The sequence below is a fragment of the Tachysurus fulvidraco genome, chromosome 21 (assembly GCF_022655615.1).
Source record: "Tachysurus fulvidraco isolate hzauxx_2018 chromosome 21, HZAU_PFXX_2.0, whole genome shotgun sequence".
Taxonomy (NCBI): Eukaryota; Metazoa; Chordata; class Actinopteri; order Siluriformes; family Bagridae; genus Tachysurus; species Tachysurus fulvidraco.
In genome coordinates, this window is record NC_062538.1 from 2659099 (window position 1) to 2675450 (window position 16352).

General features: G+C 42.4%; 1 protein-coding gene across 2 annotated transcripts in view; it reads right to left on the minus strand.

Moving 5' to 3' along the window:
* Positions 1–8785, minus strand: part of mntb (MAX network transcriptional repressor b) — an 18312-nt gene extending 9527 nt beyond the window's left edge. The window contains exons 1-4 of one of the 2 annotated variants that reach the window (XM_027177364.2): positions 8488–8784; positions 3378–4023; positions 3129–3170; positions 1247–1358 (exon numbers count right to left, since the gene is read on the minus strand). In XM_027177364.2, the coding sequence (XP_027033165.1) occupies positions 1247–1358; positions 3129–3170; positions 3378–4023; positions 8488–8560 (873 nt within the window). In that variant the 5' untranslated portion in view covers positions 8561–8784. Of the gene's footprint in view, positions 1–1246; positions 1359–3128; positions 3171–3377; positions 4024–8487 lie in introns of both variants that reach the window. The other variant, XM_027177366.2, reaches the window with a different exon arrangement.
* Positions 8786–16352: the final 7567 nt, after the last annotated feature.

Below are 16352 nucleotides of genomic sequence, written 5' to 3' on the forward strand. Positions count from 1 at the left end.
ATAAAAACGTTTAAAAGCATTCGGTAAAAAAAAAATTCAAAAATTGTTTGTTTATTTCTTCTAAGATTCTATCGAACTTAATCCGACGTAGTCGTTAGCCTTCGTACGGATCTACAAATCGTTTTCAGCTTGCACGAAGTCAGACCCAGAACTTAAACACCAAAAAATCTAACCAAAATAAAATAAAATAAAATGCAGAGGAACAAACGGACATAATGACTAAGCATAATCTCTCAGTGAGGATGGAAACAGGGCAGCGTGGCATATGCCCACGACACTTTTCTGCCAAAAGCACGCAAGCGCTGTGTGTGTGTGTGTGAGTGTGTGTGTGTGTGTGTGTGGGGGGGGGGGTGTGTCAGAGAGAGAACACGAGAAACAGAGAGTGATAGTGATTTCATCGCACTACCGCGGTCCATTACGATAAAGTCAGAGAGAAAGCGGCATGTTCAGGATCTATATTTAAATACGTTTTGTTTTCGCGGTTTCTCTCCGTTACTCTACGTTTCTTTGTATTTTTGCTAGATATAAAACCTGAATCCTGGCTTTTCAAGGTGCTTCAGGAAAGCACAAACACTCTGACCCTGAGTACTCGTCCCACCCACTGCGTTAAACAGTAACCTTTACAAAAACAAACTTCCTGAATCCAACCACGTTCATGGATGAAACCATGTCAGGAAAATCTGCTAGCAAGCGCACACACACGCACGCGCACACACATGCACACACACACGCACGCGCACACACACGCGCACACGCACGCACGCACACACACACATGCACTCACACACGCACGCACGCACACGCACTCACACACACGCATGCACTCACACGCACGCACTCACACAAACATACACACACACACGCACGCACAGGATCATACTATCCATGTGCTGACAAACATACTAATTATTGCAAATAAATATCACATATTGAATTTTTAAGTTGAAAACAACTTCCTCATGAAGTCTTCCTCAGGTTTTCTTTACTCTACAAGGTCAAAACTGCGACACGTTCCTCTCCTTACTGGAACATCTGATCTGGAGGATATAAAAACATACCCACACATCACTTTATCCTAAAGCACCAAAGCAAATGAACCGTCTCTGAAAACGGACTCCACCGGTTTCCATCTCGCAGGTCTTTTACCTTTTCCTGAGACGGCGTCTAGGTCGCTTGAATTCCGAACAAATCCCACTAACGCGCGTTAACGAGCTACTCCTGGTTTCAGGAACTGTTGAGTTCGTACCTGGATGTAGCGCAGGGCGCTTCGGAGCACGCTCAGATTGGACGTCTTCTTCTCGTCCACGTTGGGGACGTTTCTCTTGAGGGTCTCGAAGCATTCCTTCAGATGCGCACGTCTAAAGCAGACACATAGAGCTGGTCATAAACGATATAGTTTTGCCGAGACGGTCACACGTTACATAGTTATAGCTACGGTTCGTGTGTTTACGAACCGCTGATTGGTTTGGTGATTAGTTTTACGTCAGATTCGAGACGTTAAATAACGATTCTTGCATTGATTCGTGTATCTTCCCTGCTCACTGCAATAAATTACTGAATTGTCCAGAACCTACAGCCTCAAAAAGATAAAATAGGGTGAGCAATTTCGCATTTAGAGAGCTTTCGCCATTTATGAACAATCAGAGAGAGCGTGATGGTGTTATTAGCTGTGGAGTCGGGTGCTGCTTGCTGGCGGCGGAGCTCGAGACGACTCTATCGTGCATTATTACGAGATTCTACAATAATGCACACGCACAAAAAAAAGCCTAACTGTGCGGTTTCCTTATCAAAAAAAATCTGTACATATTTGTCGTCTAATATCTTCAAGGCTCAGAGTGGTAGAAAGCGTCTGAGCTCCGCCTGGCACGGGATGATGTCATCATCACCACCATAACGACACTTCTAATGTTTTTCTAATGATCTCCTTCCGATAAGTTAATAATGTTCGATACTTAAAGGTGGGGTCTCCGTTGTTTGAAAGCCAATGTTGACGTTTGAAATCGTCAAAACAAACACGCCCCTAACCCAAATGGGTCCCACCCCTATTTTGATAGCTCCGCCCACACAACCCAGGTATAACCCAGACAAGTATTATGGCGGAACCTGTTGGGGCAGCTGGCCGAGGGGATATTTTTTTATCGATAAATGAACACAATGAGTAATACTATGGTAATACAATGTGTTTGTGTAGTACCGTGTGTTGTACCGTGAAAGTTTTAGCTCGGGTTCACGCAGAGGAGACGGTCAACACCTAGAACCCGAGGCAGAGCTAATGTTAAAGGCAGAGGTCATGACGTTGCTGACAAAAGACTTGGAGCGTGTGCACATGTTTCAGGCACAAAGTCTTGCAGTAACGTGTGTAAGCGCATCGATTGATTTAATATTCTGAACTTTAATTGATAGAAAGCCGTATTCTGTTAGTCCTACTTCTTGCCTTATCGCAAGACTTTCTTCGCTTTTATCCTCCATGTCAATGTTAAAACCTCTTTCTGCTAATGTCACACATGCGCACTGGACTGCACATATCGATAAGACACGCCCCTTTCTGCTGATTGGCTACAAGTTAGTTTTGCTTTTCGCTTTGTTTTCCGGCCCAACGCAGTTTTCCGAAGCATTTCTCAAAACAACGGAGACCCCACCTTTAATTAATCCTGAGACACCCGAGGGCATGAGCGATGATGGGTGAAGGGGGCGGGGCTTCAAGCCAAACTTTTCTTTCTTTTTTCTTTTTTTAGGGGAATTTATGAGTGATAATTTTCACCGGTTTAACGTACCTACAGTTCTTCGGGTCTGGAAAGGTAATGCAATCGGAGAAAAGGTTTATATCGAAGCATTTCCTGACAGCTGTAGCCTGGTTAAAAGCCCTAACTCTGTATAAGTGCTGGAATCTCGTAAAGTGTTTATACAACCATGTGACACCATAACGTCACGTTTATGACTTTTCCTTTCGCACAGGTTCGTATCCTACAGCCGTGAAGTTTGAAGCCATGAAGACCGGCTTCTATTCCTTTTCTTTACCTATATAATTCCCTCGACTAGGTCCATAGGTTGTTATAAAGGTTTAGCGCAACGTTGCTTAAAGCGAAGGCAGAATGTGTGGAACAGATATAGAAGTAGAAATAACTCACCTATTCTTTTCTAGCTTATTGTGCACCTCCCTGGTTCCTGCTCTGTAAGCACAATGTTGATGCATTTAGGTTAGAACTGAAGCTGCATAAGAGCAATATAATCCAAGCCACTCCTATATTTATAACCTTTCTGACCACCGCACATTTACTGCACAATGTTCTGTGCCTTATTATCTACCTTTGCCTTTCCTGTTGAGCAGAACATATGTAATTCCATGGATATAAACGTGAAGAAAAATGTAACCTCACCCTCCGGGTCGCCTCTTGCCCTCCAAGCCACGGGTGTCCTCCAAGGTTGCGCCGTTGGGCCGGCCCGGTTGTGACACATGGTTCTGAGGTTGTGTGAGAGCAGGCTGGGCTAACAGGGCATGCTGAGGGGTGATGACGGGCGCCGGGTACGGCTGCAGCAGGGCCTGAGGTTGCTGCTTGGGACTGGTTCCTGACTGAGGCAAGTTGCTGCCTTCCGCCTTCACGTGGGGGATCAGCGGTCGATGCTGAAGGTGCTGGAAATGCTGATGCTGCTGCTGTGAGGGAGAGTGTATGTCCTTCACTACATGGTTGAGTAAAGGAGCACCTGGAGGGGATAGTGCTGTAGCCAGAGAAGTTACCACTGGTATCGGGGACGCCGTATGGAGCGCTGATGTTGCGGAGTTAGCAGAAACCACAGGGATTGGGATGACCGCAATTGGCATGGGTGGATGTAAAGCAGGAACTGGGGCTGGGGCTGGTGGTGGGGCTGGAGGGCGTGGCTGGTGGTTGTGAGGCTCTATTCGAGCCTCATCAGCCCAGATTGTGTGATTGGCCTGTGCTGGCTGGATGGACGTGGCAACGATTCCGGAGCGCTTGGGTTCTGCTCCACGAGACAGGACAGTTTTTTGTCGGCGCTCATCTTCCTCTGGAAGGAGAGAAAAGATTCGAGGATTACGCTGATGCAACCAGATGAGAGCGGAGACACACACCGAGATAAGAGAAGGCAGAATAAAATGACCAGGTTGGTTTGGACTCATAGGAGGGCTACGATAACACAAATACCAACTCTCTGCAGCTGTGGTGAACAGAAACGCATCTTAAAATGCAACCTTAACCACGGATGGGCTACAGAAGCAGGCGAACGACGTCACCTGGTCTGATGGGTTTCTGCTGTGATTTGGTTTAAAGTGGAGATTCAACAACATGATCTGTGGAATGATCTTGTATCGACAGTTTGGGATGGGGTTAGTTTAATGGATTGAGGAGTATTTTCTTGACACCCGTTGGGCCGCTTGATATCGATCGAACATCGTTCGACTTCTCCCTGTATTAGTTTGGTGTGTTAGTATTCCTAGGAAACTATATATAGAACAAATATATAAATATACAGTATATACACACATACATGCAAACACTTCCTCTTTCCGCCTATGACTACTGTGGTAAAACCGACTAAACCACATACCGACTTTAGGCTCGACATTTAATCCCAGTTCACCACGTGGACCTCAAGCAATACACTGAAAGAAGAAAGATGACTCCTCTGCTACCAGAAGCATAATAACCGTGGAAGTTTTAAAACTGGTAAAGCAGGACTTGTTAGTCAGCAACGGCTACGTGAGTTAGGAGTTAAAGTCTACGGAGTCGTATCCGATCCCATCCAGTGGGAACTTTGTACCAGACATTTACAAAGCGCTGACACCGGAGACTCCTTCCAGAAACGTTACGTAAAAACATCTTTGGAGAAAGCTTTACCGTATCGACAAGTATGGTGTTGTTTTGGTCAAATAACAACGCAAAGAATCGCCAACGTTAAGACGTTGTGTTTGTTATTATTTTGTTATTGTATTACGTATTATTCATATAAATTGACATTTTATTGGTCATTCATTTCCTACCGCTTATGCGAACTTCTCGGGTCATGGGAGCCTGTGCATATCTCAGGCGTCATCGGGCATCGAGGCAGGATACACCCTGGACGGAGTGCCGACCCATCACAGGGCACACACACACTCTCATTCACACACACACTCACACACTACGGACAATTTTCCCAGAGATGCCAATCAACCTACTATGCATGTCTTTGGACCGGGGGAGGAAACCGAAGTACCCGGAGGAAACCCCCGAGGCACGGGGAGAACATGCAAACTCCACACACACAAGGCGGAGGCGGGAATCGAACCCCCAACCCTGGAGGTGTGAGCCGAACGTGCTAACCACTAAGCCACCGTGCCCCCATTTTATTGTCAATTTAGTAATTTTCTATCGTTTGCCTGGAGCTGTTTTTTTTTTTTAAATCAACACAGTGAAGCTGTTTCTTGTGACGTCGACCTTTGTTCACTAAAAACCGCAACATCCACGTGCGAGTTAAAAAGTGTCCCCCAACATTTTACTTAACAATGGCGTCTTTACCCCACATCACCTGTGTAACGGACAGCACATCGATGGCTAGGAGCTGGCTCGTGGTCTTAAAACAATACATCATGAACGTTCCATGCTTTCAGAAGTTCTCCTCAGAAACACTTCTGACAAAGCATAATCCAGGCTTAGGAGAAAAGCCCTGGGAGGTGTCTGACCCAGAAACCAGCACAAGATATCGTACAGCAGCATGCAGAGAAAACAGAGGCTGCGTTTCATCTGCAGACTCTTCAATTGGTCTGTTTACACTGATTGACAGACGGAGCGGTAGAGTAGACGTTAACCAATGGCTGAGGGTTCCTGCTTTTGTTCTGCGGGTTGGATTTTAATAGAGGAAAGGGGGAGGGGATTTGTGAGCTGCCCAAAGCACATTTCAGCTGATGTCATTAGCGCTATGAGACACGAGCTATGATCCGCTGCTGCAGAGCCTACGCTCACACAAAAAAAAAACAGAAAAGAAAGAAAGAAAGGAAAAGGGGCTGCTAATGCGGTCAAGTGTGCGAGGAGACGGTTGCCATGGATGCAAAGAGACCAACACAGAGGCACGTGGGAATCCTTGAACAACGTCAAATTAGGCTGGTACCAAGTGGATATCCAAACCACGACTTTCCCCCACACCTCCATCCTGCATCTCGGTTTCACAGGAACGAGGCTTCGGGGATCCCGAGCAAATTAAAAACTGAGAAAATGCATACAGACTTAAAAGCACGCTACAAACTATTTTCCCCCCCTCTTGTTCTGAGAGAGACGCGACGTCTCACGTAACACCGCTCGGCGTCGTGTGCGGCTTTTTTTAGACTGAGAATCGTCCAAACAGCAGAGTACAGCTACTACGTCCCCCAGACGGCGCTCCCGTTAATGAGGTCTAAGAGAACGATAGCTCGAGGCTCTTGAATAAGACGTTAACAGATGGACGGTGTTGTGAGCAATAGGACAAACACTCTAGAGGAGAACACAGCTCTTACTGGACATGTGTTTCTGGCACAGCAGTGCCTTGTCTCCTTATAAAGATTGCATAGACTACGGTGAGTCAGGAAAAAAGCCCGTGCCAACAGGACACAGCCATTTAAGCTCGCCTGCTCACTCGCTCCCTCCCTCCATCTCGAAAAAGCACGCGCAATTACTCACACATGCGGTCTGGAGCACAAACAAAGCAAAGAACCCACGCAAGCTTGCACAGCCATACACTCACACAGTGTACCTCTTAAAGTACCATATAAAGACCACTGATTATTCATCTCTTAGGCCGATCTTAAATACCGTTCTCTTGTGCGACGTTATACGTGCGAGGCTTTTAAAAACACACTCGTTTCATACACCTTTCTGCAAAAATGTCAATAAACTCAAAATCTCAGAATGTACATTGAAACGTAAAAGGTTCACACAACGCCAAATCTGACTGGCTGGGTAAGGAAGTGCGCTTCAGTCACCATAAAGCCAAGATGCCGAGTCCCAAGGAATCATCACGGGAGAAAGGACAACAAATCACTTTGCGCATCTGAGGCTTCAAACGTTCAGACCCTCCGAGGGAGAACGAAATCAGACGCAAGAAAGCGTCACGCTTTCAAATCAGCCGCGTTACGGGCCGAAGAGAAAACAGCCTCACCACGTAAGCATAAACTTCTCTCTGGTTAAAGTATAACCAGGTTATAACGTTTTGGTGCTACAAGGAGTTTTCTATTGACGATACGCGACCACGCTGAAGCGTGGAAACGATCACGTTGTGACGGTTCGTAAGGAAATGATGATAATTAAAGAGCAGAAAGACAAAAGCTGGGACATTGTTGTCCAGGTTCACTGAAACAGTCTGTAGTTTATTTTATAGGGAGTTTTTCCTGAGATTTACATTTAAACTGGAGGAAAAAGAAGAAATTGTAGCTTCAGATCATCAGACGTGTCACTATGCAGGGAAACAGTGCGTTATATAACGTGTGCGTTCAGAAGGCTGGAGGGAGTTGCCCTACTTCCCCACGTCGTGACACGAGGTGGGCGGTCCTACACGCTCGAAAAGGGCGGGGCTTATCCAGTGCGCACGTGGTCGCAAGGGGCGGTCGTTCAGCACGCGCTATGCACCGGGGGGGGGGGGGGGGTGTGGTGCGCGTGACACGTCACCTCCAGCACGGAATAACAGGGAGAAAAAAAAAACAAGGAAAAAAAAAACCCTTTTGCCAGATTGTTGATAAAACACACACATAGAACCGACCGGGTCTTTTAAAGGAGGGAAAAAACCCCCAACGAAGCTCACAGAGACACACGATCATGAAGAAAGGAAGTAAGGCGAGGAGTCACGAGGCGATGTCATGCTGTAAACACGCACGCACGCGCACGCACACACACGCAGTCGCCACCGCCCAACGCTAAAGCATTACGACATTTCCGAACTCAAAAATAAAAGGGTGTTAGATAATAAGGATAGTGTTTTTTTTATTGAGAAATCAAAAACTTTTATCGTATTTTACAGGTTATTAAGTGCGCACACGCGCACGTGTAACCCGATTTCTGCGTGCGTGCATGTGTGTGAGAAGTAGAGAGACGGTACGTGTGTGCGCGCGCGCGCGCGCGTGCATATGTATGTGTGTATGTGAGAAGGAGAGAGACGGTGCACATATGTGTAGCTGTGTGTAATATATATATATATATATATATATTGTGTGTGTGTGTGTGTGTGTGTGTTCACCCACCCACTTCGACGGGACTGGGCGCGCGGATTCACTGACTAAATATAGCAGGATTTTAACCCGGAAACCGAGCAAAGCGAAGCGCTCGCGCGCATTGCAACTACTGAATAATATATAAACGTGTGTGTTTATGGACGGTGTTGTGAGCAACATATACATGGGTGCAATAGGTGCTGTTAAAGAGTGCTGCAGAATTTACGCCATGCACACAGAAATATATATAAACATATTGTCATTTTTACATACAGTGAACAAAAACCCACCCACACACACACACCCCTCCACCTTACCACGTGTAATCTGTTGTTGCTGGGCTTGCCACTCCAGATATCTAGCCGCCTCCAGCAGTGTATCAATACTCATGTCGTCCACCGAGCAGACACAGTGTCTTAAACACACACACCGCAGGCTGCGTGTCTGCCAATGGATCGGATCGTTCACGTGCACTGAGCTTGAACGATCTTTGGTTAAATAAAAAAAATCGCTCAGCTCTTCCCAGAAAGCCTCAGACGAGCTTAACTCGACTCGCAACAAGATGGCGATGCGAGTAACAGAAAACACAACAGAGTGGACGGCGGCATAGCGAACAAGCCCCGCCTCTTCTGTCGAAGTCACGCCCATAAGTACTATCGGCTCTAGAAAACAAGGATAAGGATTCGGAGTAGGACGTCACAGACGTCAAAAAGCTCTATTACTGTCCAATAGAATGTTTGTAAACATATAAAAATATTTTCAAAAAATGTAATACTAATGCATGATTCCCAGTTTTATTTCTGAACTTTAGACTGACACAAGATGACGTTATTTACACAGCATCTTGTTCCAGTGTTGTTCAGGATTGGATTAATCCCATTCAAATATGATGGATTAATAAATATAGAACTCTATAATAATTATAATAATAATTTATTCATATTATTCAGCATAGCTAGAATGGGGGAGTAGGAGGTAATAAAAAGACAGTAAATATACAGAGTAAACTAAATTTAAAATAAAAAAAAGCCTAACTTGGATAGTCAGGATCTCAAAAATTTTAGGCTGATTTCGAAACTCTCCTTTATGAGTAAGATTTTAGAAAAAGTTGTCCACACTCAACTGTATCATAGCTGCCCCTGCACTCTCACCCCAACCTCCTCAGTTGGGGTATGTGAAGACAAGAATTCCACTGTGCTGTAATGTATATGTGGCGATAATAAAGGCTTCTATGCCCCCGTTCTTCTTCTTCTAATAGATTTCTTAACTGACAATAAAAAAATATAAATAAATATAATGGACATAGTACTGAAACAGCATTGATAAGAGTCATAAATGACATTTTAATGGGAAGAGATTCTGGGAAATGTGTTGCTTTGATGATGCTGGATTTGAGCGCAGCTTTTGACACTGCTGATCAGAGTATTTTATTAGCATGTTGAGATTAGAGATGATGTTGGTAGTAATGATGTGGCCTTGAAGTGGTTTGGTTCCTACCTAAGCGACAGAAAATTTATATTTACATTTACATTTACATTTACAGCATTTGGCAGACGCCCTTATCCAGAGCGACGTACATAAGTGCTTAAATCTCTAACATTGAATACATTAATGCTGGTTCACTAGGTTACATACTTAAGATACCATGAGTTTAAAACATTTGTTCAAAGTTACAATGAAAAAGTGTCAAAGGTTGTTTTTTTTTTTTTTTTATGCAAAAGATAAGGAAAGAAGTGCTAGTTGAAGTGTTTCTTGAATAAGTAGGTCTTCAATCGCCGCTTGAAAATAGCCAGTGACTCGGCTGTCCGGACCTCTAGGGGAAGTTCATTCCACCACCTTGGTGCCAGAACAGAGAAGAGTCTTGTAGTATACTTGCCTCTTACCCTGAGAGATGGTGGAACCAGTCGAGCAGTGATGGTAGATCGGAGGGTGTGGGGTGCAGTGCGAGGAATGATGAGGGCTTTGAGGTAAGAGGGAGCTGGTCCATTTTGGCTTTGTAGGCCAGCATCAGTGTTTTGAATCGGATGCGTGCAGCTACCGGAAGCCAGTGGAGGGATCGCAGCAGCGGGGGGGTATGCGAGAACTTTGGCAGGTTGAAAACAAGCCGGTGAGCTGCATTTTGGATCATTTGCAGAGGACGGTTTGCGTTCATAGGTAGACCTGCCAGCAGTGCATTGCAATAATCCAGTCTAGAAATAACAAGAGACTGAACAAGTACCTGAGCAGTCTGTGTGGACAAAAATGGCCGAATCCTTCTAATATTGTAGAGAAGAAACCGACATGAGCGAGTCACATTAGCAACATGAGAGGAAAAGGACAGTTGATGAAAATGTTGATGAAAATGTTCAGTTAAGATTGGAGATTGCCTTTCTGATACTGTGGATGTTTTGTGGGGGGTCCCTCAGGGATCTATTCTTGGACCAACCTTGTTTTCTCTGTATTTGTTGCCTCTGGGGTCTATTTTCAGACGCCACAATATTAATTACCACATCTATGCAGATGATTTGCAATGATATCTTTCTTTGGATAAGCGTGCTGCATGGGACAGCCCCAACTTATGCTTAAATGAAGTGAAGGTATGGTTTGCAAATAATTTTCTGCAATTAAATGAAAATAAAACTGAGATTATGGTTTTTGGAAACAAACAGTCTACGGGAAATCTGTTTGCGAGTGAGGATTTTGCTTCCATCGTAAATGGTTATGTTAGGAACCTGGGTGTCATTTTTGACACAGAACTTTGTTTTGACCGACAAGTAAATGCTGTCATGAAATCATCCTTTTATCAGTTAAGGAAGTTGTCCAAGCTGAAATCTATTCTTTACAGAAAAGATTTGAATCTGTTGTTCATGCTTTTATTTCTACGAGGTTGGACTTTTGTAATGCCCTATACCTGGGTTTGAATGCATCTTTTATAGCTTGCCTTCAGTATGTTCAAAATGCTGCTGCTAGGCTTTTAACTGGCACTAAAAAGAGAGATCACATAACACCTGTGTTAATTTCTTTACAATGGCTTCCGGTCCTGATCACTGTGTATAAGGCCTTACATCGACAGGCTCCTGACTACAGTACATCAAGGCTATGTTGAGCCCCTACAAATCTTCTCGCTCTTTGAGATCTGATGAGCAAATGTTGTTCACTGTTTTGCGAACACAGTTGAGGAGGAGTGGAGATCGTGCATTCTCTGTGGCAGCTCCTGTGTTATGGAACGGGTTACCATTGTCTTTGAAATTGGCTCCCACTTTGGGTAGTTTTAAAGGGCAATTAAAGACTTCCTTTTTTCTAAGGCTTTTGCTGTATGATTGTTATGATTTCCCGAGATGCTGTGTATGGTATCTTTGTAATTTTATTTTATTGTTAGTTTGATGTGTTTTATGATTTACTTTTTATGACTTATATAATGATTTTTTTTACCATGTAAAGCACTTTGGTCCATTGTTATGGTGTTGAAAGTGCTATACAAATAAATTTTGATTGATAGATTGATTGATAAACTCTATACAAACAGTAACCCAAGATGATAATAATAATAATAAAAAACAACAATAATAATAATAGTAATAATAATAACAATAATAACAACAACAATAAATAATAATAATAATAATAATAATAATAATAATAATAATAATAATAATAATAATAATAATAATAATAAACATAAATATAAATAACAACGACATCAATAATAATAATAATAATAATAATAATAATAATAATAATAATAATAATAATAATAATTTTAAATTAACAACAAGGCTCTCGAGAAACTTTCATTCTAAAAGTGAAACCACTTTCTTTACTTCCCCTCTTTTGCGTCTACTTGTGGAATAATACGATCCGAAACTCCAGTTCCGTCTTTTACAAGCCGCGCTTCATTTGCATTTGATTAAAATGCGTCGGACCGAGGCAGCCAATCAGCGTGCAGGACAACACGGCGTGGTGTCCGTCCACATGGGCGCCCGCTGGCCTGCAACGCGCCTTATTTGCATGACGAGCGCGTGACCCTGCCTTGCCTCGCCGTCTTCTAACCTGTCAATCACGCCGAGTCACGCGCCTGTAAGACACGCCCAGAACCACGTGGTGAACCACGTTTAAACGGTGGTGTCAGAAAGATCACAACACTTTCACAGCTTGTGAAATAAACAGCAGAATTAAGCGGTAGCCATGTGTTAAATAGTGCACATAAATATCCATTTAAAACCTCAAAAAACAACAACTCAGTATTATATTGTTATATTTATTATATTAATTATATAAATGACTACTAAATCTCTCTCTCCCTGTGTGTGTCATTTAGACTAATAATAATAATAATAATAATAATAATAATAATAATAATAATAATAATAATAGTAATAATAGTAATAATAATACAAATAATAATAGTAATAACTGTAATAATAATAATAACAATGATAATAATAAATATAATAATATCATTCATTCATTCATCTTCTACCGCTTATCCGAACTTCTCGGGTCACGGGGAGCCTGTCAGGCGTCATCGGGCATCGGGCATCTCAGGCGTCATCGGGCATCGAGGCAGGATACACCCTGGACGGAGTGCCGACCCATCACAGGGCACACACACACTCTCATTCACTCACACACTCACACACTACGGACAATTTTCCAGAGATGCCAATCAACCTACCATGCATGTCTTTGGACCAGGGGAGGAAACCGGAGTACCCGGAGGAAACCCCCGAGGCACGGGGAGAACATGCAAACTCCACACACACAAGGCGGAGGAGGGAATCGAACCCCCAACCCTGGAGGTGTGAGGCGAACCTGCTAACCACTAAGCCACCGTGTCCCCCATAATAATAATAATAATGATAATAATAATAATAATAATACAATACAATAACAACAACAACAACAACAACAACAACAATAAGAAGAAGAAGAAGAAGAAGAAGAAGAAGAATATCAACAACAGTCCATGTTACCCCTTTGTCTGTGTGGGTTCATCTACTTTCTTCCCACCTCCCATTTGATGAATTGGCTACTATGACAACTTGACACTCGGTGTGAATGAGTGTGCGAACAAATGTGTACATAGCAAGATACTGTAAGTGAGTCAGCGAGTGCATAATCCCATTCCAGGTTTATTCTGTGTTCCTGTTATTAAGGCTTCTCACTGGATGTTAGAGCATGGCTGTGGGAATTTGTGTTCATTCAGCAACAAGAGCATTAGTGAGATCAGGCATCTAGGTTTGGGTTCAGTGTTCAGTTGGGTTAAGACAGAGTCAGGGCTCTGTGCAGGACATTCAAGTACTTCCACTCCAACCTTAACCTCCACACTATACAGTATCTTCACAGAGCTGGCTTTGTGCACAGGTGCATTGTCTTGCTGGAGAATGTTTTGGCCTCTTAGTTTTACTCCGCCTCCAATTTCCTCTAGAAATTGTAATTCTACAGCATACCAGAGCATCCTAGACAATCGTGTGCTTCCATGTGGCCCATATGTGGATGTAACAGTCGAGTGACCGTGTACGTTTGTTCTTAGGGTGTAAAAGCTTTAAGAAAGCTGTTCATTGTGCTGATCATTGTTTAACATTCAACAAAATGGAGTCAAAAACATCACCGAAAACATTACCTAGGTGAACTTCGGCCTTTTCAGCTGACTGTTTTCCCCACAAGTATAAGTCATGTAATCAGCAAGCGACTGGTGATAGACTGTGAACCTCAGCTACGTATAAAGCCAGTGAAATGCTAGAGGAGTTTGTGTTATTTAGATGTCACAATAGATACGAGGAGGTATTTGAGTGAAATTTCCTCCTCTGTTAGCTAAGGCTGAAAATAAAGGAGTCTGTTAGCAAGCATATTGTGCAGCAGCAGTGCAGGCCATTTCACATCATCACTCCATCCATCTGTATGAATGAGTGTTGGCATGGTAACGTACTGACAGAGAGGAAAACCCTGGTCGACCAGGAAACAGTCACGGGGTCTCCTCCAATCAGCACGGCGCTCTGTTAGTGCGTCACTTTCGATGTCATTCGAACGAAAGCACAAATGCCCACACATGCCACATGCTGAAGAAGCAGACATGAAACAGAAGTGACACGAGTGTGATCACAGGCAGACGAGCAACATGCGTGAAATCTCTCACACCAAAATAATCACAGATTTCCAAAATAAACTCTGCAGCAGAACTTTTTTACAGTTAAAGTACGCTTACTTGCATGTGACAGGAAGTTGGTTGGATCCTTCCTCATGTCTACTTAGTAAAGAAATCTCAGCATTGGTGAAGTAGCAAGCGTTCAAGTAACAAAATGAAATAAATAAATAAATAATAATCATATGCAATGTAATGTATTTGTTATGACAACAACAACAGACAGTTGTAGGTTCATTAGAAGAAACACGATGAAGAATTTCACTGCATACTGAAGACTTTCAAAACCTCTTGTAAACCCATATCTGTCATTTCATGGACTTTCCTGTGGTTAAGTTAAAGTTGACATTATTTATGCTTGTTTTTGAGTTAGAAAGGTTGTAAAAAAAATGCATGGTCGCTGGTGCCAGATGGGCTGATGTGTGTATTTCTGTGTATAACTGCTGGGAGGTCTCCTGGGAGTAAACATCCCATTCTCTACAGAGGATTTACACAGAACAGTGCGTAAAATAAAAAAAATGAAAAACATCCAGAGGAGACACTGATTTGATCTAAACAGTAACTTAAATAACCAGTCATTAACGAGAGCATTGAGAAGAAACGCGTGTCAGGATGCTCAGAAAATCGTCTCGAGTGTGATGAACTACAACAAAACGAGCTACAACCACATCTGCTTTCAATGCTGTCTGGGTAAGGGTCATAGAAACTGGACAGAAGAAGATTGGAAAAAAAAGATCTTCAAGATTTTTTCAACCCTATGATGTGGACATTAATGGGAACGCCATGATTGGAATATAACTGGAAGGTATAACTGGAATCTAAGCTGGAAAATCTGCTTGAAATTTCTATTAAGGTCTTAGAGAAAGAAACATGTTCATTGTGGTGTTCATTCAGTTCATCACATCGTGTTGTGTTATTTGTACATCACATGTTATGTCAATGCAGCTGAGTAACAAGTCGTCAAGTAACGTTACTTGCTTTAAAGTGACACTTAGTGAACATAGTGATGACTGTTCTGTTCTTGAGTCTTTTTCTAACCTCAGTCAAGCACCCATTTGGGTTGAAGTTTGTGATCATTTATTTTTGCCTCTTTAAAGAGCATGTGGCATCTCAAACAAAAAACTACTCCGACCTTTAAAATGACATAAATCAGTTTTCTGAATAATTCTGAAATGTATTCTCGTTTAGAGCTCCCCCGTGTGGTGAGTTTAGTAACTGCAGCGTGACTGGGAAACATTTGATTATATTTGAATGCTCTATATTTTAATATCTTAACTTATTATGTTTTATTAATAAAACCTATTGCCCAATTTATATTAAAAATATCATAAGATTTAACATTAATATCTAATATTAAAAAAAGGATTGTTTATACTATGAGTGAAAAAAATCTTCTGATTCCAATGTTTATACACAAAAATGAAAATAAATCAATATTTTTTTTGACCTGGTGTTATTGACTTTGGTAAAATGTGCACAAAAACACTACATGCATATCTACAATATTCACAAAAACACTACATGCATAGTTTTGCACTTTAACAATATAAAACATTCTATATTCATTTAGTCTTCCACATCTAATCACCGTATTCGAAAAATTATTTTTTATATTTTATATTTATTTTCTATTGTAATGTTCCACCCTATTCCCCTCTATGCCCCTCTATGTTAGGATTGGTCTTCATTTGCTATTTTTTGTGTATACATTTTTTACAGATAAACAAACTGGAGAGATGAGAAATGAGAGCACCATAAATCAGGGGAGTGTATTTTTATATTTATAATTTATTTTAATTTATTAGTGATTTTTTCATGATAAGAGGAAGAGGAAGGTTGACTTGTTCTAAGAGGAAGGCTGACTTCTGTTCCGGTCTGTTGCACAGCTGTATGACGTAATTCTTACAGAAATCAGCCACGAGGCGGCGCACTTTCATGACTTCAGTAAAAGTGTGGTCGGACTTCACCCTGAATCGGTTCTGAGTCGGTTCCGAATCGCTGAGACTCCTTTGGCCTTTAGGCTTCAATACGATTCAAATCAACAGTGTGAACTGAAAGCTT